This window comes from Protopterus annectens, chromosome 2.part2 (genome assembly GCF_019279795.1).
Source record: "Protopterus annectens isolate FY-2018-M chromosome 2.part2, PAN1.0, whole genome shotgun sequence".
NCBI classification, from domain to species: Eukaryota; Metazoa; Chordata; order Ceratodontiformes; family Protopteridae; genus Protopterus; species Protopterus annectens.
In genome coordinates, this window is record NC_056730.1 from 1,129,227,640 (window position 1) to 1,129,249,670 (window position 22,031).

General features: G+C 46.5%; 1 protein-coding gene across 1 annotated transcript in view; it reads left to right on the plus strand.

Moving 5' to 3' along the window:
• Positions 1–22,031, plus strand: part of SMC5 (structural maintenance of chromosomes 5) — a 3,018,525-nt gene that overhangs the window by 1,451,673 nt on the left and 1,544,821 nt on the right. Inside the window, exon 17 of the mRNA XM_044064368.1 lies at positions 7,713–7,845. Coding sequence (XP_043920303.1) covers positions 7,713–7,845 — 133 coding nt within the window. The remainder of the gene's footprint in view (positions 1–7,712; positions 7,846–22,031) is intronic.

Consider the following 22,031-nt stretch of genomic DNA (forward strand, 5'->3'; position numbering starts at 1 on the left):
CAACCCTGAGCACAGAATAAAAATGCTGAATTTCACTTAGTAGAAAACAACAGCCAAGCAAGGACCCATTAATAAGGGACCTCTGTAGATTAACTTATACAGTTAGAAGGCATCTCTTTTATATTGTGGAAGCATGTGGTCCCATTTGTGCTGACTTACTGGTGCTGTGCATGAATCTGAAGTAACATGTCTGTCCTGGGCATGAGGATTAAAGCTTATTAGAAGAGCTGTGTAAGAGACCACAGGACTTTTCTACCAAAGAAGCAGTGTCTGTAATGCAGAGTGGTAAAATCTTGATTGTGATCCCAGCGACCCATTTGCTGGAAGAGGTGGAGAGTGGGTGAAAGTGAATGGCCAACACCTTATAAATCTTGGATGGTGGGAGATGGTCTAAACCACTCCCTTGGCAGCGACTTGTGGAGAATGGTTGTCGATGTGCAGTTGATTTTTTGGGAAAGCGTGTTTGCCCATGTGTAGCTAAGTGCATGCACAGAAACACTCCAGTGGTGAGTGCAGAAGTATTTGTATGTTAGAGAAGGCATGACAGGCCTTGGCTTAGAGTGAATGCACAATTTAGCTGCATGGGGAAGGGCCAAGGACTTAAAAACACTGGACCTATGTGGATAATGTCACTTACCATTGCCAGTAGCCCACAAGCCCTGTCAAAAGTGTGAGTCACCATAAAAGTACTTCCCTTTGGCAGGTGAGGACCCTGTGGATGAAGGACAGTGTTATCACGGCACAGGAAAATAACTTTCTTGGGTGGCATAAGCCAGGGAACCTTGTTGGCTAGGCTTAAGTAGACCCTTGTGCCGATAGCCTAGTACCTACCTATGAATCACTAGACAAAACAGTGTGAATGAATGGGTTTACAAGTTGACTGGAAGCAGATTTGATAGTCAAGAAGATGAATGGGAAGTTTTATTAAAAAAAAAAAAAAAAAAAAAGGATGCGCTCAAATGCTCCTTACACTGTGAAGGGACTTCTCAAAGATCAGCTGATGTTTGAAATGTTGTTATTCCTATCTTTGAAAAGGAAAATTTTATAGCAGTATGTGTACCCATGTAGACTGTCACACTATCCTGAAATGTTTTCTTTAGTCCACCGCAGATATAAGAAGGGTATGAGCATATTCATGGTGTTGAGTTAGTAGCCTGTTATGATGATGCTGGCATTGCAAGAATTGAAAAATGGTACGAGATAATGTGCTTCATATAGTGATGTATGGCAGTAACAGTCATATGTCATGGTGTTAGACACCATCTTTATGTATGGGATGGTGGTGTTGAACATTCATCTGTTGAGATTGGTGGACAGGACATTTGACAGCTACTGCTGAGTAAGAAGTTCTGTGATTTTACTACTACAAGACCCTTAGATTTATTGATGTTATGTGGTCCTATCTCGCCTACATTCATTACTGATGGGTTTAGAGCCGATAATCGGCTCCGACTCGGCCGACTATTTTCTAGCACGAAGTCTCTAATTGGCTGGGCTAACCCGTATCCCAGGATGTACCTCTCCCAAACCCCCAGATCTCGTTTGCCGCTCGTTGAGTTAGGACGTGGTCTCGAGCTTGGCTGTGGCTAAGTACCTTTTTGACTAAACTTTCTAAAGTTTTATACCTTTCTGTCAAACAAAAGCTATTTTCATAGCTATATTGGGTTTTGTGTGTGTTTTGAGCTTGTTAGAGTTTTGTGGAGAGTGTGTGTAGTTTCCTTGTGTTTGGCGGGCTAGGCCCGTTTAATTTAGAGGGACCTAGTCCTCTACTTCGTCTTGTTCTCAGTGTTTTCTCTCGTCGATCCCTAAGGAGCGTGTAAATTAGAGTTCCTGTAGTGTATACCACCATCCTATTGTTGTGTTGAGTGTTTGGAATTTGTTGGACATGTCTAAACAGCAAAAGGAGCATAAACCCTCCGGGTGTAAAAAATGCTCAGTGTGCCTATAAAATGTCGATCACAGATGGGCATGCCATCTGTGTTTATTGTCTTGGTGCGATTCACTTACAAGAATCCTGCAGTGTCTGACATTCCTTCAGTTCCAGGGTGCTGCAGGAAAGAAAAAATAAACTGATTTTGAAGGGCCTGGTCAAGCCCTCCTTTGAAGAGGATATAGAATCTGCTTCTTCTACTGGCAAATCCAAATCCACCAGAACTAAGAAACGATCTCCGGCTCCATCTAGTTCTTCAGAGCCCCCGCAGAAGATTTTGAAAATAGTTACAACTGCCTCGGCTCCTTTGGCTTCGGAGCCGCAGGACAGGAGCTCCGGTTTGGATACTGCTTCCTCGGCTCCATTGTCTTCGGGGCCACAGGAGCTATCGGGGGTACTGGAGTCGACCTCGGCTCCGATCATATCAGAGCCAGTCAGCCAGTGTTACACAGGAATCAATAGGTAGGAGATCCTCATCTCCTTCTGTTGCCTCCAAATCCTTAGGTTATCTGATTTGGACATGGATAGGGTGATTCAGTGGCTCCTTCAGTCGAAGGTGTTAGCCAAATTGTTTTCAGCTCCTCCTCCGAGCATTGCGTCATCAGAGCTGGAGTGTTCAGCGCCGAGTGATGTCCTTACGCCGGCTCCGGTACCCCTGGTGGGTTTATCAGAGCCGTCGTCGGCTCCAACCATTTTGGTTCCGTCATCTGGTTTCGGAACTCTGGTTTCCTCAGTCGGGCCCGAGGGGGATGCATCGGGACTTCTGTCGGCCCCGAGTCTCCCTCTCGGCACTTTGGCTAGGGGGATACCGACTCTAGTTGTGGTCTCGGAGATGGGTCAGTCCTCACATTTGGGGGGACCCGCCTTCGAGGCCATGAGGAGCGCACTGGCTAGGTCGTCAGTAACATCACTTGGATCGGCCTCTCCGTCCCCATACACCCCGACTAGAGCCTCTGACGCCCCCCTATCAGTGGACAGCAGAGCTCGAAGGCCTGAAGACACCCCCATGAGTGGTCCCCAGCTTTCTGAGGGCCCCTCAGAGTCTGTGCCTGAGGAGCCTCCCAGGAAGAAGCTGTGCAAGAGGAAGCACATAGACTCCCAAGACGAGTCCATCACTTCGGATACTGACCTCGATGATGCAGAGGGTTCCCCTAAGTCATTCTCCGATGAAGTCTCCTTCTCCGACATCCTGGAGATTTTGAGGCAGAGAGGCGACTGGTCTTCCAAGCCCCCCCTCTGAGGAGGAGTCTGTATTCCTCAAGGCCTTCGGAGCTTAACCTTACGCCTCCTGGGTGTCTCCACCCTTCGATGAACTCTTAGACCTGATTTGTCGAAGGGTGTGGGAGCACCCTGATTCCGTGGAACCAGTGCCCAGTTGTCCTAATAAGTCCCTGTCTGCTCCCCCGGGGAAAGAGTTTTTGACAAAAGCGGTCCCTGTAGATGCCATGGTGGTGGCGTCAGCTACTCAGCAAGAAGTTGCAGAGGCTTCTTCCTCCGTCCATCCTCCTAACAAGGAGTCCAGGAGTATGGATCGATATGGGAAGCGTACCCTGTCTTCAGCGACCTTTACACTGCGGTCTCTGAATTACCTTTGTCACTTTACTCAGCTCCAGAGAGATCTCCTCAAAGAGTTGGGAGATACCTTGACGGGTAACATGCCTGAGGCGGTAGCGCAGACAGTTAATGCCCAGTTGTCTACCCTTGGTTCCATTGCAAACTCGTCCATGAGCCTCATATCCCATGCAGCCAAAGGGGCGAGTAGGGCAGCTAGCTCAGGCTTGGCTCTTAGGAGGCAAGCCTGGATGCGCCTATGTCACTTAGCGGAGGCCTTCAAGTCTTTCTTCACGGACGCCCCCTTCGATGGGGCCTCTCTTTTTGGACCCAAAGTGAAAGAGACTCTCACCAGATGTGAACAGGAGGGTAAGACTTTATCTGCCTTAGGGGCCCGTTTTTCTCTTCCCTCTAGACCTTATCCCAAGGCTTAGAGAGGAGGGAAGATGTGGTTCAAGAAATCACAAAAGTCTTTCCCAGCCACGCATGGTGAGTCCCCCTCCAAAGGCAGAGGTGGGGGGAATTATTCTGGAAGACGCCGTCCTAGGGGCAGAGGAGGCCCCCGCAATCTGGGAGACCGCGACTCCTTTCGCGGATCTTCCTATCCGCATCCCTGAGGGATTGCCCGACTGTGCTGCTCCGGAGCCAGTCAGGGGTCATTTTTCGAGGCATCCTCAAGCCAGGGAGAGCATCACTCAGGATCGATGGGTGCTTCGAATAATCACCGGAGGTTACACCATTCCCTTTGTTTCGCCCCCTCCCCTAATCAAAAAAATCCCGGACGTTCCACCCAGTCAAAGGGATCAAGTAGCGCTAGAGATATCAAAGCTGCTAAAAAAAGGAGTCATCCAACCGGTCCCCTCAGACCAGATCGGATCAGGAACTTACTCAAGACTCTTTGGTGCCAAAATAAACAGGGTACCTGAGACCCATCCTGGATCTCAGTCGATTGAATCAATACATCCTGAAGTCCAAGTTCCGAATGGTCACTCTTCAATCCATCTTCCCATTGTTGGGAGAGGGAGTATGGATGTGCTCCATCGACCTCAAGGATGCCTGTTATCACATCAAGATAAACAAGGCATCCAGGAATTATTTACGCTTCCGGCTGGGAGCCAGTCATTTCCAGTTTCAAGCCCTACCCTTTGGTCTTACCACAGCCCCCAGGGTGTTTACCAAGTGCTTGGCAGTGGTGACATCTCACCTGAGACGTCTAGGATTCCAGGTGTTTCCTTACCTGGACGATTGGCTCATTACCGCCCCCACCAGGCATCTCCTCATCCAAGCCAGAGAGGCTACCATAAACCTTTGTCAAAGGTTAGGAATTACACTAAACTGGGAAAAATCTGCCTTGCTTGCCCTCACAGCGTGTTGTATTTATAGGCGCAGAGTTAAACTCGGTCCTAATGAGGGCCTTTCTACCTCAAGAAAGGATTACAGTGTTGCATTCTCAGGTCCAGGCTCTATTGCCCCGGAAGAAGGTCCAAGCCAGGTTAGTTTTTCAGTTATTGGGATCCATGGCGGCGACCATCATGTTAGTACCCTTAGCCAGGCTACATATGCGGATCCTCCAGTGGCTCCTATCAGTCCAGTGGTCCTATCAAAAATTACCCCTCTCTCACCCAGTTCTCCCCACAGAGCATTGGAGGCAGGATCTCCGTTGGTGGCTATGTTCCTCCAACCTGGACAAGGGGAGGAATCTAGTCCCCCTCTCTCCTGCTGCCATAGTGACCACGGACGCTTCCCAGATAGGGTGGGGGAGGCATTATCTGGGCAGAACGGTCCAAGGCACGTGGCAGGATCACGAGGTACACTTACACATCAATGTCCTGGAGATGAGAGCAGTGCTGTTAGTGTTGCAAGCACTACAGAGCTCTCTTCCCTGGGGAACAATTGCTATTCACTCAGACAGCATGTCAGTTGTTTGGTACCTGAACAAGCAAGGGGGAAACAAGTCTTACCCCCTTTGCAGAGAAGCCATGAGAGTCTGGAATTGGGAAGTGTCTTCCCAACGGTTTCTAGTGGCAACGCACATTCCGGGAAAATCCAACGTGATAGCAGACAGGCTAAGCAGAGCTATTCTGATGCCTTACAAGTGGTCCCTGAACAACCGAGTTGCGAATCGGATCTTCAGCAGGTGGGGTCAGCCTTGCTGCGATCTCTTTGCCAGTCCCCTCAATGCCAAATGCAGCAACTACTTCTCTGTGATCCCCCCACAGGGGGAGTCACCCAGGGACTCTGTAATCCACAGTTGGCCTTCTGGTCTGCTCTATGCCTTTCCTCCGTTTCCAAGAGTGATTCAGAAAGCCATTCACTTGGGAAGCAAGATGATTCTAATTGATCCACACTGGCCCCGCCAGGTCTGGTTTGCCTTCCTTCAGCAGTTCACTGTGGACGGTCCTTGGATTCTGGATCCAGTACCAGACCTTTTGACTCGTATGTCGGGACAGCTCCACCCCTCCCTACAGTCCCTCAGGTTGACAGCCTGGCTGCTCCACTTCCATCGATAGACTACATTCCTTTTCACCTGAGGTGGTGCATATTCTTTCGTCGTCTCACAAGTCCACCACCAGAAGAATTTACTCTAGCAAATGGAAGAGATTTTCCATCTGGGCTCAGGCACAAGGTCTGGACCCTTTCACAGCCCCTATATCGGCAGTCTTAAACCTTTTAGCTATGCTCTTCCGACAGGGCTCTGCTCCCTCGACCATTAAAGTGCAGCTGGCGGCCATTTCTAACTTCCATGTATCCTATGAGCCCTCTCTTATGGGCCATAAACTTTGCAAGGCCTTTTTGAAAGGAGCCTAGTTACTGCGTCCTCCTGTGTCAGAACCCATCATGCCATGGGATTTACACCTGGTATTGCAAGCCATCACTTCTCTGCCCTTTGAGCCGGCTGCCACTTGCAAACTGAAATTCTTATCCTGGAAGATGGCTTTCTTAGTGGCCGTCACTTCGGCTAGAAGAGGATCAGAACTTCAAGCATTGTCCATCAGGCCCCCGTATTTGATATTCCATAAGGACAGGGTATCCTTGAGACTTAATCCGTCCTTTTTCCCTAAGGTGTCATCTACATTTAACCTCCACCAATCCATTGAGTTACCTGTGTTTTTTCCCAACTTCTCCAACAAGGCGGAGTTCAAATTTCATCAATTGGATGTGCATAGACAACTAAGATTCTATTTACACAGGACAAAACACGTAAGAAAATCAGATCAATTGTGTCTCTTTTTCGGAGAATAGAACGGGTAGTTCTGTTTCCAAGTGCACAATTTCCAAGTGGATTAAGGTTTGCTTTACCTTTATTTACTCATCAGCAGGCAGAAACTTACCCTTCCCAGTCAAGGCTCATTCCACTAGGGCGGTCTCGACTTCAATAGCGTATCATACCAGGCTTTCCTTGGACGACATTTGTGCAGCGGCTACCTGGGCTTCTCATCACACCTTTATCTCTCATTTAAGCTGGATGTGGCATCTAGACGCCGGGCTTCCATTGGTTCCACGGTTCTCAGGAGTATTTTCCTATGAGCCTCCCAGGTTAGAGGTGCTAGGGACGCTGTCCCATCAGTAATGAATGTGGGCGAGATAGGACCACATAACATCAGTTAGTTATGTACTCACCATAACAATCGATGTATGTGGTCCATCTCGCCGACATTCTTAAGTACCCTCCCACCTGCCCCCTGCCTGAAGGATTTGGAGGATAATTGCTCTGAGACCCTTCAAAATCGGTTTATTCCCTTTTCCTGGTGGATGATACTCCTCTTACTGAGGTTGGTGTATGTGGAGTGACTCGAATGTATGCAAACAAGATCTGGGGGTTTGGGAGAGGTGCATCCTGGGATACGGGTTAGCCCAGCCAGTTAGAGACTTCATGCTAGAAAATAGTCGGCCGAGTCGGAGCCGATTTTCGGCTCCGAACCCATCAATAATGAATGTAGGCGAGATGGACCACATACATCGATTGTTATGGTGAGTACATAACTAACTGTTATGAGTACCTCTCTCAACCATACTACTTGGGTGGCTGGTAAGTAGTGACTTAATCTGAAATTTGGCAGCAGTAAGTGATGACTTAATCTTGTAACCAAGAAGGAAATGCATAATGTTAGCTGAAGCTAATTTATGTTCCAGTACTGCACAGTGTAGAAGTGTACAGTTCTAGAAAATCTTTACAACTGAATGGAAAAATACAAATGTGTAACTGAGTAATCTTATTTTGCTTTCCTAGAAAATATGGGTTTATCTCTTACCTGCGAGAGCTATTTGATGCACCAGAAGCTGTAATGAGTTATTTGTGCCATCAGCATAAGGTCCATGATGTTCCTGTTGGGACTGCTAAGACAAGAGCAATGATTGACCAGGTGAAAACCAATTTACTTTTTCTTGTAACAGTCTGTGATTCACTGGTAGTTTACATAAATTATTCTACTTTCAATGTGAGCATACTGTTGCTAAAGTTTGCGTTCTGAATAAGGTGGAACATTTGACTTGTGTTAATTTTATTACTTTGTGGAAACAGAATAACTTAGGTATGTGTTTTGCAGTTACATTGTTGGGATTTATGCATGGATATTAACACATCAAAACTGTAATGCGATCCAGTAGTGAAATTCAAATGAATTTGGTCTAGGTTTTCTTTTTTCATTCCTAACTTTTATTGATTAACAGTTACTTATTTTAGGTGATTAGTGTTATATGAATATTTTGGTTATCAATCACCCCTTTATAAAAATTCAGTCACAGCGAGGAACATATTTCAATGTATTTGAAAGAAAGCTGTAGGGCTTCTAGCACCCTCACATGGCATGTATGTACATTTATTTTTTTTCCCATCTTTTTATTTTACACTAGGGAGCAGTGGAAGCAGTTCTCTGAAATTTTAATATATTTACTTCCTTAACTGGGTTGGTGGCCTGGTCCACCAACAGTTTTCATCCAGGACCTGGGCCATATAGGCAGTCACAGCTTTATCTGAGCATTGAATTACAGGCATCTTGCATTATTTCATCCATCCACTTTGAGTGGAATGCGTCACAAGGCCGATTCAATTCAGCAAACATTTCAAGCTTTTGAGCTCTTTTCCTACTCCCACCCATTTCTTCAAATTGATAACATCTCCAGTGGTCTCAAATAAGTCTTCATTAGAACAACTTTTCTCATTTTTTCTTCCATTTATTCTCTCTCAGCTCTTCTCCCCTTTTCCTCCTTTTACCGGTTTCATTAAAGCTAAAAACAAAAAAATTGTTGTCCTCGCTCTTGTGCCTAGTTGTATTAGGCTTTATTTTTTCTGCTCTTTTATTAGTGTTGTAGTGTAGTTATTCTTACAGTAGTAGTTATAGTCATCGGTGCCGGTGGTGTTTTTTGCTGGTTATTGTTACTGCTAAAAGTTACCACTACTGTTACTCTTGTTGAGTAGTTGCCTGTATTTAAATGTGAATAAAGGCTTTGAGAATTGTACCTAATGCAAGAACAAAATTCCACCACAGGATACCTGCCTGCAGCTGGAACATCTTTTGGCTTCCTTCAACATTTTTAAGAGCGTTACCCCTCTCTCTTTACAGGAACAACAACAACAAAAAAGTTAATTGTGCAAGATCATCTACCATCTTCTCAGCATACGGACAAGGAGGAAGTAAAAAGGGGGAGCAGGAAATGCACCACTTTGGATTTTTTATCCTGCTAAAATCCCTCACATGGTACCCTCTCAGGTACTCTTTGAAACCAACTATGTCTTGAGTACTGGGAACTTCCTGTACCTGACCAGTAATATTCCAGATCATTCCCTCAGAAGAACGGCCAGTAGCTTTTCTTCTAAGCAAGCACTAAGTTCTTCTCTTCCCAGCCTCTTTTCTATCCTTACATAAGATCATCTACATCTATATGGAGCTGATCAGGTATTGATTGGGACAGAATGATTAGAGACATCATTAAAATGTGAATTGGAATGGGTGTCAGTCTCATCCCCTCTCTTTTTCTAAGGTGGATTGGACTGGCCTTAGGTTTCTCTAAATGTAGCTCCTTTTCCAGTGTATGTATCTGTACAGAACTGTTGTCCTTCTTGGAGCATCCTCCTTTGGCCCCAGTGGGATCGTATCACCTCATGCTGCCTTCAAAGCCTGTGATGCATTTGACTCTGATTCTGTCTTTATCTCTGCTTTGTTCTTGGCACAGTGTTTGGTACTGACCTGTTTAGCACCATTTTTTGTGTCTGAGTCATTGGTGGTGTGCAAGGTGTTCATTCCAATCCAGACATCTGAGCTTTCCGGACAGCCGGGGTCACGGGCTCTGTATGCAAAACTGTCAACATCATTGTGTACTTAGGTTTACATGATACTGATGTGACTGTCATTGATTCTGATATATTCCATGTCAGCCTTCAAGTTCACTGAGAGAATGATAACACATGTTATGACACAGTTAAGGGAGCTGCTCTGGCTTCATCTGTTATGACTAATCAGTCTTCAGTCTTTACTTCCTATTATCCTTCCTAGGGACAGAGCTAATTTAAGGGTCTCAAACCATCCTGCCATCAGGATTATTCATTGTGAGTCTGTGTGCTTTGGCTGAGTCCACTCTGGAGCCACTACAAAAACATAGTTTTAAGAGGAGGCACACGTGGTGAGATGACCTGAATGAAATTGAAGGGGCCCCACAGTCCCGCTCTGAAGACATAATGTTTGGTGAAATCTTGAGTTAATACAGCACAGGGGTACTTGGCCAACTGACCCCTTTTCCCTATATGAGGAGGCTCTCTTTGAGGCCTTCCGACATGTCCCCTCAGCCTCTTGGGTAATCCCTCCCACCAATCTTATGATGGACCTGATGGCTGAGAGGGCATGGTGGGAGCCCATTGTGGCAGAGAACATCCTGAGAAAGCCAAAGTATTTCATGCACATAAGGGCAGAACACAGAATAAGAACCTTCTGGTAGACTCAATTATCGTGGTATCAGTCACAAAGAAGGAGGTGCTCAATGACAATCCAGTGATCTGTTCTTTTAAGAAGAACTCCAGGCAGATGGAAAGCACAGAAATGCAAGTTTACACTTTAGGCACATTCGTGCTTCAGTTATTGAATAGTCTAACTCACATGACACAATTACGGAGAGACACTGAGCAGGCACTAGACTGAGGAAACTTACCACTAGTGACAGAAACAGCTGGAGTCCCAGGTGGCTGCTGTGTTGACCATTTCCTGCCTGGCCATATGGCTACTGCTTAATGTTGATGCCAGAGTGGTTAGAATAGCATACACGGGCATAACAATGAGGCGCCACACCTGTCTCCACTTGTGTGACTTTGCATGCAACTTCAAGGTGACTTTTTAATGCCCCCCTATGATTGGTCCTAACTTTTTGGACTCAGTCAAGGAAAAGCTGCTGAAGTGCAAGCCGTAAGAAAAGACCATATATACCTCAGGGGTGTGCTTTGCGATTCCCAGATGTCCGTTTCAGGGGAGCCAAAAGGGGTCTAAATCTCTCTCTGAAGAAATCCTATCACTTTCTGTTTGACCTCTATTCAGACAGGGGTAGCAGTGGCAGAAGAGGCACCTGTAATGGGCACGGCAGAGGAAGTCTGCGAAAACAAGGCTTCAGAGATCCTTTCTTTGGGAAACAGCCTCTGTATCCTTGAAGGGTTGCTCTTCTAATTCACTCTGGAGGCATTTGGGGCAGATCTACCTAGACGTGTGGATGGCCCTCACACAAGACAACTTAATAAGGAACATATCAAGGGGCTATGTTATTCTCTTCTTGACAACACCAGAAATGTCATCCTGCTCCTGCCAAAGAAGGGCAGCAGCCAGGGTGATTACTCAACTCCTTCCAAAAACAGCAGTCCAGGATGCTACAACAAACTAGAGAGGGTTTGAAGCCTATTTCAACATTCTTTTAATTACTAAGAAGTCAAAGGATTTCGCTGCAGTTCTACACTTGTTGCCTAAAAGAGTATGTAAAAAAAAAAAAAAAAAAAAAGGCGATCCAAATTGTCACTGTGCAAAACCATTCTTTCCCCTCTTCAGAAAGGTGACCTGATAATACACTATAGACCTTCAGGGCACTTGTCTCCATATGAAGATTGTCAGAGGGTCTAAATGATCCCTTCACTTCTTGTTAAGAGCCAATACTTATCAATCTGAAGTAGTTAACTTCATTTGATCAGCAACCTGTGGGTATCTGATCCAACCTGGATCCGAGACGGCAGCTTTCCAAGCTAGAGATCTGAGCTCCAAGCTCCTCCCCTTACCCATAATACCCTGCTTACCTCCCTCCAGTCCTCAGATCTCGTTTGCCGCGGTTTCTAGAAGCACGAGTGACGAGCTCCTTGTGATTTGGTGAGTTTTGAATAGGTGTTTTTTCTCTGTCCTTTCCAGTTAAATAGTGTGTGTGTGTTAATCGATCCCTTAGTTAATTTAGTTTAATTTAGTTTAATTAGTTGGTTAAACTTAGCGTTTTTCCCTTCCCCTTATCTGTGTGTGAGGGAGTGTGTTTGAGTTAGTTATGGCCGAAGGCCCTAAGGCCATTTTTTCCAAATGCTCTGAGTGTGGCCATAAGCTGTCCCCAGCCGATGGCCACACTCAGTGCGTTCTTTGCCTGGGGGTTGTGCATTTATCATCAGGCTGCCAGATTTGTGCTTCCTTTAACCCCCGGGCTTTGAGAGACAGGAGGACTAAGTTAATCTTTTTTGCCCACGGAGTTGTCTACTTCCTCCTCTCCCTCAGTGGCACCAGTCGCAGCTGTGGCTGTTCAGCTGACGGTTCCTGCTCCCCTGGCCAGGACTCAAACTCCCACTGTGTCCCAGGGAGAGAGGGACCCTAGAAAGAAAGACAGGAGGGAGAAAGAGAGAGACAAGGACAGGGAGAGGCATAGTAGCCACAAGCGGCGGGCCGAATCTGCCTCGTCGGCCCCGCCGGCTAAGCAGCTCTGTTCTCCCTTGAAGGTCTCAGGGTCTTCCCCCTCTCGGCTCCATTCCCCTCGCTTCTCTCCAGAGCCGGAGGAGGAGCCCTGGCCACCTTTGAGGTCATCGAGGCGGCCTTCCTGGCCAGCCTCGGCAGCGGCTTCTAGATAGACAAGAAGCCTTTCTGACACGGGCAATGACCGGATGATGAGTCGCTTCCTTCAGGCCCAGATGCAGATGGGAGTGCTCTTGCCTCCCCCCCCCCCTCCAGGGGGAGGAGCTCGGCCCCCTTCTTTGCCCCCATTGCTCCTTCTCCGATCCATTATCAGGTTTCGGAGCTGTTGGATCCGGATAGCCTCGGAGCCGGGGAGTCGGCGCTGATAGTAATCGCTACTTCGCCGGCCTTACTCTCGAGTTTATCGGGACCTTTTTTGGATCCGAGCTCTCGGGGCCGTGAGCCGAGCCTCGGATCTGGAGGGGTGAGTGTGTCTTCGGATCCGATGCGGTCGGAGCACACTTCTGTTTCGGGTCCGATCACTTCGGCGCCAATCCACACGGATCCAAGGGGGCTGCTCTCGGATCCCAGGGAGAGCGGTTTACCTTCTGCCTTCAACGTGGTAGAGAGGGTCCTCTCGAGGGATTCGAGGCCCCAGGCTCGTGCTACGGATCCACCCGCCATTCCCTCACAGATGGGCCTGTCTTCCATCATCCAGCCCCAGGGACAGCCTGTGTCTACGTCCCAGATGGTTCCTGTAGAGGAACAGGACCTAGTTGGTGAGCCCTCCTCGGACAGCCCCCCCCCCCCAAGGAGGTTCCTCACAAACGAAAGTGTAAAAGGAGGCACTTGGACTGCCCCGAGTCTCTCACGGAAAACACTGACTTGGAGGAAGGGGAAGGTTCCCCCAGGTCACCCCCCCCCCGAGGACATCTCCTTTGGAGACATTATGGATATGCTGCGCATTAGAGGGGGGTGGTCAGCCCAAAAACCTTCCTCGGATGAGTCTGTGTTTCTGGAGGCGTTTGACACAGGCCCATCTACCTCTTGGGTGTCCCCTCCGGCCGACCCCCTGGTAGATCTAATTGTTACCAGGGCGTGGAAGGAGCCGGACACTGTAGAGCCGATCCCCAGGAGACCAGATAAGATCCTTAGTCCCCTGATAGACAGGATAGCGTGGAGTAAAGGTTCCCCAGTAGATGCCATGGTGGTGGCGGCTGCCACCAAGAAGGAACTGGCACAGGATAGTTCCTCGGTCCATCCTCCCGACAAGGAGTCTCGGACGATGGATCGCATTGGAAAGCGGATGTTTGCTTCAGCCACTTTCTCCGTAAGGGAGCTGAATTACTTGGCACACGTGATTAGGCTTCAGTGGGATCTAGTGAAAGACTACGCTGGGTCACCCCCCGGAGTCCATGTCGGCTGAGGACAAACGAACCTTCTCTGCACGAGTGGCCACTCTAAAATCGATATCCAACACATCTATGCGGCTTCTCTCCCATGCCACGGAGGGGGCGGCTAGAGCCAGCGGAGCAGGCCTCGCCTTAAGGTGTCACGCCTGGCTCCGACTTTGTGGAACCCTTCAAGACGTCCTTCGTGAACACTCCCTGTGACGGTTCTACGTTGTTTGGCAAGACCATCCGCTACTCCAGAGCGAGAAAGACGTGAAGATGTCTGCCATCGGAATCTGCTTCTCGGCTCCTCAAAGGTCCTTTTCCAGGAACCAGAGAGGACAAAAGAAGATGTGGTTCCAGAAATCCCAACAATCCTGTTACACTCCGGATCCTTCGTCCTTCAGAGGCAGGGGAGGACAAGGCGGACGCCCGCCCAGAGGCAGAGGGGGGATGAAGAATTTCGGGTTGAGGGAACCTTTTTCCGACCGACCCGCGCAACAACCCTGAGGGGTTGCCTGACTGCTCCTCTCTGGAGGCAGTCGGGGGGGCATTTCTTGGAACACCTAGCACATTGGGAGTCCATCACGATAGATCGCTGGGTGCTCCAAATAATATCCAGAGGTTATTCTATCTCCTTCATAAATCCTCCCCCTCAGTTGGGGCGCCTCCCCGATGTCCCACCCAGTCAGAGGGAGGCGGCGGCTTTAGAGATAAAAGAGCTGCTAAGAAAAAGAGCCATCCAGCACGCCCCCCCAGGCCAGTCCGGGTCGGGCAATTACTCCAGGTTCTTTTTGGTGTCAAAAAAGACTGGGGACTTGAGGCCAATTCTCGACCTGTCTACATTGAACCTGTTCATTGCCAAGGAGAAATTCCAGATGGTCACTCTTCAATCTATTCTCCCCCTTCTGCAGGAGAATGACTGGATGTGCTCCATAGACCTCAAGGATGCGTACTATCACATTCTAATGGGCAGGCGATCCAGGAGGTTTCTCCGCTTTCGGTTTGGGGCCAGTCATTATCAGTTCAGGGTCCTCCCTTTTGGCCTCACCACAGCCCCCAGGGTGTTCACCAAGGTCATGGCGGTTGTAGCGGCCCACCTGAGGCTTCAGGGAATACAGGTCTTTGCTTACCTGTACGAGTGGCTCCTCACCGCTCCCACCAGGCATCTACTATGCTCAGCCAGGGATTGTTTCCTGCTTTTGGCCCACCAATTGGGGATCACTATAAATTACAAAAAATCGTCCCTTCAGCCTGTTCAGGTCCTGGACTTCATAGGGGCCAGCATAGACACGCTTCAGTCCAAGGCCTTCTTGATGTCGGACAGACTCCACAACCTAACTCTCCATGTCTTAGCACTTCTACAGTCCCTGGCCTCACCAGCGGAATTAGTCCTGAGGGCTCTAGGGTCTATGGTGGCTATCAACCTTTCACCCCTAGCCCGCTTGAACATAAGGGTTCTTCAGTGGACCTTGCAGGTCCAGTGGTCCATCCTTCGACATCCGTTGGACTCCCCGATTCCCCTCAGCAGGGTTTGCAGAGAATCACTGCTTTGGTGGCTCCATTCCCGAGAACTTCGGGAAGGGCGGCCCTTTTTGATGCCTCTACCCCAAGCCACGGTGACCATGGACGCTTCGCACCTAGGGTGGGTGGGGGGGCATTGCATGAGCAGAACCATCCAAGGCACGTGGATTCCAACAGAGACCGTTCTGCATATCAATGCTCTGGAGATGAGGGCAGTGCTTCTAGCGTTGCAAGCTCTCCACGCCCTTCTTCCTCTAGGGACTATTGCAATTCAGACAGACAACATGTCAGTGGTCTGGTACATCAACAAACAGGGGGGATCAGGTCTTACCCTCTTTGCTGAGAGGCCATGAGAGTTTGGGAGTGGGCGATATCCACCAACCGTTTTCTGCTAGCAACGAACATTCCGGATCGGTCCAACGTTTGAGCGGACAAGCTGAGGCCAAACTATCCTCTCACCTTACAAGTGGTCTCTGAACCCCTTAGTAGCGAACAGATCTTCTTCAAATGGGGTCAACCTTGCTACGATCTGTTCGCATCGCCTTCGAACGCAAAGTGCAGCAAGTTTTTTGCTCTAATCCCCCCACTGGGGGAGAGCCCCAGAGATGCTCTAGTTCATGCTTGGCCATCTGGTCTTCTTTCCTCCTCTCCCGTTAATGACAAAATTCTTGCAGAAAGCTCGTCGGTTGGGGAGCAAGGTTATCCTCATAGCCCCATTCTGGCATCGCCAAACCTGGTTCCCGTACCTACGGTCTCATCTCATAGCTCCTCCTTGGATCTTAGATCTCATTCCGGATCTGATTTCTCATCCTTCGGGATTGAAAACTCCAAATCTGGACGACTTCAAGCTTTCGGCTTGGTTGATCCAGTTCCGTTAATGGCTAGGACTCCTGGTATCTCGTCCACAGTTAAATCCATCCTGGTGGTGGCACATAAGTCTTCTACCAGGAAAGTCTACAACAGTAAATGGAAACGTTTTTCTATCTGGGCCGGGCACAGGAATTTGGACCCCTTTACGGCTCCCATTCCAGCAATACTTGATTTCCTATCTCACATTTTTCATCAAGAGGCCAATTCTTCGACTGTGAAGGTTCAAATGGTGGCCATTTCCCACTTCCACATCGTAGACCATCTTGGTCCTTTAGCTTCCTCTAAGATCTGTAAGACCACCTTGAAGGGCACCTTTCTTTTAAGGCCTCCTGTCAAGAATGCGGTTCCTCCCTGGGACCTAACCTTAGTCCTCCAGGCTCTAACTGGTCCCCCGTTTGAGCCTGCAGCTTTGGTTGACTTAAAGTTTTTGTCTTGGAAAATTGCCTTCTTGATTGCTATTACCTCAGCTAGAAGGGTATCGGAGCTTCAGGCCCTTTGTACTAAACTTCCGTATCTTGTCTTCCATAAGGACAGAGTATCCCTCAGGACTAATCCCTCTTTTTTTTTTTTACCTAAAGTGGCTTCTGAAGCCAACATCAACCAATCCATTAATCTGCCTGTTTTCTTCCCTAACTACCAGAACAAGGGGGAGTACAGACTCCATTCATTAGATGTGCATAGACAATTGCGCTTTTATTTGCACAGAACAGCTGCCTCTCGCAAGTCGGAGCAGCTCTTTGTTTCCTTTGCTGAGCCATCCTTGGGTAAGCCAGTAACAAAGGTGACTCTAGCTAGGTGGATATCTGACTACATTTTGCTCATGTACAAAATTTCTGGTCAGCCTGAGCCTGTGAGGGTTCGTGCTCATTCTACCCATTCTATGGCTATCTCTGCTGCTTTTTGGTCAAGGGTTCCCTTGGATGACATTTGTTCTGTGGCTGCTTGGGCTTCCTCTCATACCTTTATTTCGCATTATAAATTAGATCTGTTATCCAGAGGGAGGGAAGCCTTTGGCTCTGCAATGCTCCGGACTATTCTTCCTTGAGGGCCTCCCAAGTTTTTTGGTAGCTGGGGACTCTGTCCCACAGGTTGCTGATCAAATGAAGTTAACTACTTCAGATAAAGAAGTTATGTACTCACCATAATGTTTCATCTGAGTAGGTAACTTCATTTGTCAGCAACCGACCCCCCCTCCTTCCCCCTAACCTGGAGTTCGTTATCTGAATGATTGAATGATTCACTCCCGGTATATATCAGGTTAGGATGTTCAGGTTTTATTTGTCTTGGTGTGTCTACTAATTGGGCAAACTCGATCTGAGGACTGGAGGGAGGTAGCAGGGTATTATGGGTAAGGGGGAGGAGCTTGGAGCTCGGATCTCTATCTTGGAAAGCTGCCGGCTCAGATTCAGGTCTGATCCGATACCCACAGGTTGCTGACAAATGAAGTTACCTACTCAGATGGAACGTTATGGTGAGTACATTACTTCTTTATTCCAATCATTGCCCTATGATCTCACTACAGCCCCCCCCCCAGACGTTCACCAAGTGCATGGTGGTTGCTGGTCATCTGAACTTTATAGAGTGCCATCTGGATAAAAGATTGTACATTGTCAAGCTTCCAGAATAAAGACGTGCCACATTACAAACTGTAATACCAGTCCTCAGCCTGACTCCACCGACTTCTCTACTCTTAAAAGTCCTCAATTCTAGCATTCAACTATTACTTTACTTGTGGTTTTATATGAGGGTACTGCAGTGGACCAACTGTCCGAGACAAAAAAGGGCTAGATTTTGTGACCCCTGCCCCTCAGCCCCTCCCCCAAACCAGTCACAACAGTCTATTGACAAAATATGCACAATATCCACACCCCAGTGAAAATAGAGTAGGACAGCAAACGTACAGCAAAAAGCGCAGGTCTGTTGCATTCAGCACTTGGTTGTAATTTAGTAAAACACATTAATGTAAATGAAAACTTGAGCTCCTGCAGCCGTTGTTATCCAGCCCCAGCAGCATCATCATTATAGTCTACATTTTAAAAAAGGATGTAGTTTTTGTGAGGCTACACATAATCTGTTATACATTTAAACGCTATGCATAACTTGTTATACATTTCAAGTACTTACATTCAGTACAAAGACAATCACTCCATTTCTTAAGTCTTAGATTTTAATTATTATGTAAATGTGCTTGCACTCTACAGACTCTAACCTCTGAAATAAAAGTTAAGTAAAGTAGTAAACTACCAAAAGTATAAAGAATTCAGTAACGTTTCTAACGCACAATCAGTGGAAATTTTGATCAGTGATCACTGCCCTATAACCAGTCTTCATCGTGAACATTTTCAGTCTGTGATTGTGACGTTGACAATGTGGAATTACTGTCAGGATTTGCTGCTGATCTCTGCCAGTATGTTGACATTGTACCCACGGAATGAATTACTGTGTCCGGTATTGTGTATGTCTGACGTGTGGCCAGCAACTTTCAAACCGTATCTGATCTGCAGTATTGCGTTAAGTGTATCCAAATTCATACGATTCCTCAGTTTTGATTTTACAATGTTCATTTGAATGAAAACCCTCTCAATCTCTGCGTTGGAGTGCGGCAGGCAGAGTACAGTTATTGCCAAGTCCCAAGATCAGTGAAAGGGTTTTCACCTCCAGCATTTCTGTACTTATTAACTTCAGACCAAAACTGGACTGTATCAGAAGTGTTAATCCATTTCTGAAGATGTATCATGTTCCATTGTGACAGTATCCTATCAGTTTTGTCACCACAACATCCCGACAACTCCGCAACTTGGCTAATATCACGACTCGTGTTGTGTTTCTATGTTTCTTCAACGCTGAACAACGACATAATGTTGAAGTCTTGCAATATTAACAGGCAGTCATCCTGTAGTTCTTTAGTTAGGGCCAAAGTAAAGTTGATACAATGCTGGCACAAATTCCTTTCTTCCTCTGCTGGAAGTTTTGCTTCTTTAATGCCATTTTCAAAATTATAACCAAGACATGTTGAATTATTAACACACTCAGCAACTGACCTGTTGAAAATGTTGATGTGAGCATTGGGCAAGGCCACCCTTCGACTTAACGACTGCAGCAAAAACAATAAGCTATTTAGAAGCCTTCACAGCTACTTGAATTTCAGTCAAGATTGACTTTAGATACGTTAAGTATAAACAGTTTTTATCATCTTTGAGCATATTGCACAATGGGCGGCCTCGGTGGTGAAGCAGTTAGCATTGCCACCTCACAGCAAGAGGTTCTCCGGTTTGCTTCTCGGCTGGAGTGCCATCTGTGCGGAGTCTGCATGTCCTCCCTGTGGTCGCGTGGGTTTCCTCCGGGTGCTCCAGACCTCCCACATCCCAAAGACATGCTGTAGGTGGATTGGATACTCTAAATTGGCCCTAGGCATGAGTGCGTGTGTGTGCCTTCTGTGGAAGGTTGGGCACCGGGCTGGCAACTCGACACCGTAAAACTCCACTGCCAATCATGAGCAGACAGGTGATCCGCTGTGGCGGCCCCTAACTGGGAAAAGCTGAAAGAAGAACATATTGTACAACATTTCTGCTGTGTAACATTTCTCAGTTGTTCTTGCGAGTTCAAAGTGAAGTGTCAGTTCACACCACTAGCTAAGAATTTTTGAAACAGCCGGTTCAGTTGAAAGCCAGCGTGTATCACACATCTTAGTTATGGCCAGTGGACTTTCACCACAATTTATAACTTCATAAATTTTTCGGTAGGCATCTCTGTGATTTGGTGATATGGAAAACCAATTGTAGGTTTCTCGGATCATAAATTCTTTGTTCCTTGGAAGTGATTCTTTTGAGGCATGTGACACAGCCAGTTGCAATAAGTGACAAACACAACGGACCAAAACCAAGTGTGGTAAATCATACGTCGTTTTTAGAATTTGATAAAGTCCACTGTTGACACCAGTCATTACAGACTCGTCTGTTCCAACACCAACTAAGTTGCTTTTCTTAATTCCACAGGTCTGCAACAAATCTTTGAGCGCATTGGCCATGGTATTGGCATCAGCTTTCTCTAGATAAACTAGACCAAGAAATGTTGATACCATAGATCAGTTTGAGCACTAAAGTGTCGAATGAACACCGAGATATTTAGACACGCTTATATCAGTAGATTCGTCCAAAAGTAAACTGTATTTGTTGCAACCGAGGTCATCAACAAGAACTTTAAAAAAATGTGGACCCAACACTTTTATCACTTCAGTACACTTTGTTCGATGCAACTTAAAATCAGAAGCTGCCTTTGAATCAGCGAAAGCCTTCTTGACTACTTCTCTTAGATGATCGGTGGTCAAGATCGAACAATGTTCAGCAATTGTCATGGCCAGCATAGCTTTAGCAGAACGGGCTGGATTAGCTGCAATTTCCGAATGTCTGAAAAGCAATTCTTTGTTGTTTGGTGTCACAGAATGGATTGGCCTTTATTCTGTGCTTCGCCATTTCACCATGCCTTTTAATGTTACTGTGTGAAATGTCATAATTTCAGTTTTACAATACACACACAAGGCTTTGGTCGAATCCCCTTCAGCTCACAACCAACATTTGAATTGGGGCTCTGCCTCCCATTCAGTTCTGTATCGTTGAGTGTAAACTTTATTTTTAGACATTATTTGACAAGTTTAACAAACGGTCTGCACCACATGGCATGCATCTGCACAAAATGGAAATGATGAAATCAGTCACATCCTTCTACTCTACTCTACTGTCGATATCACCATATCCTCCCCTTTTATGAGCAACTGGGGGAGAAGTAGAACACATTTGTTATCAAGTTGATACAGTTTTCACTATTGAAGTATAACTTAACGAGAAAAAGCTCCTCAAATTTACTTAAAAATGTGCTTCTAAGAAATTAATAAAACAAGAGAAGATGATATAGTATGCTCATTTTATAAGAAGTCTCAAACTGAATATATCACCTCGGGTCTCCTATGAAACAGGTTATTTACCCAAACAGACAACAACCTAAGCAAGCATAATCCTTGTTATGCATTCACTTCATTTGTCTTAACACTAGCTTGGCTCAAGCATATCATGCTGGTTAAAAAGGTATATGAGTAATTTTTAACAATAAACCACCACTTCAAACAGCATCGCCAAAAACAGAATGCAAAATCTTTTGGAAGTAAAAACTGTGATTCTCATATACGTCACAAGAAGTGACTATTTTTCCTTGGGCTGCAAACTAGCCACTGTAAATCAACACACCCCTTAGCATTCAGTCACACATTTTACATACAATTTATAAAGTTTACTTTTGAGCTGTTTTCAAATCATAGGCCCCCCCCCTTGCACACATACACGTGGTCTTTGAGTCACCTTCCTGATTGTATTTAATTATATTCCTTGTATAATAAGCACACTTGTTAATGTGTGTTTTAACTTTGTTTTGAACATTTTTCTATTAAGCAACAAAGGAAAATGTATGAACCAAAACTGCCCAGTTCAGAACATTTCCATCCTAAAAGTCTACTCAAACTTCCGTCATTACAATCCACAAATATCAGTAAATATGCACAATCTCTGCAGAAGTAAAAGTCATCTAATAATTCCACATTAGAATTCTGCAACTAATGAAGAGGTTGCTGCTAGCAAACAACTTTATATTTCATTGTTTCATCTACAAATAAAGTGCCTGTTGCCCTTGAAGAATAAATTGCCCATGTTAGTGATGTTCTTCTGATAAATAAAATCGTACGGATCTGGACCAGCTGTTAGTCTTCCCAGAGTAGTATTTGTATAGCCTATTTCTCTCTTTTCCAATGTTGGGCCAAGACCTGGAGACAAAACGATCCCTGATAAGACATCTGCGTAATAAAAGCTGAATGGCAGTATTTATTAA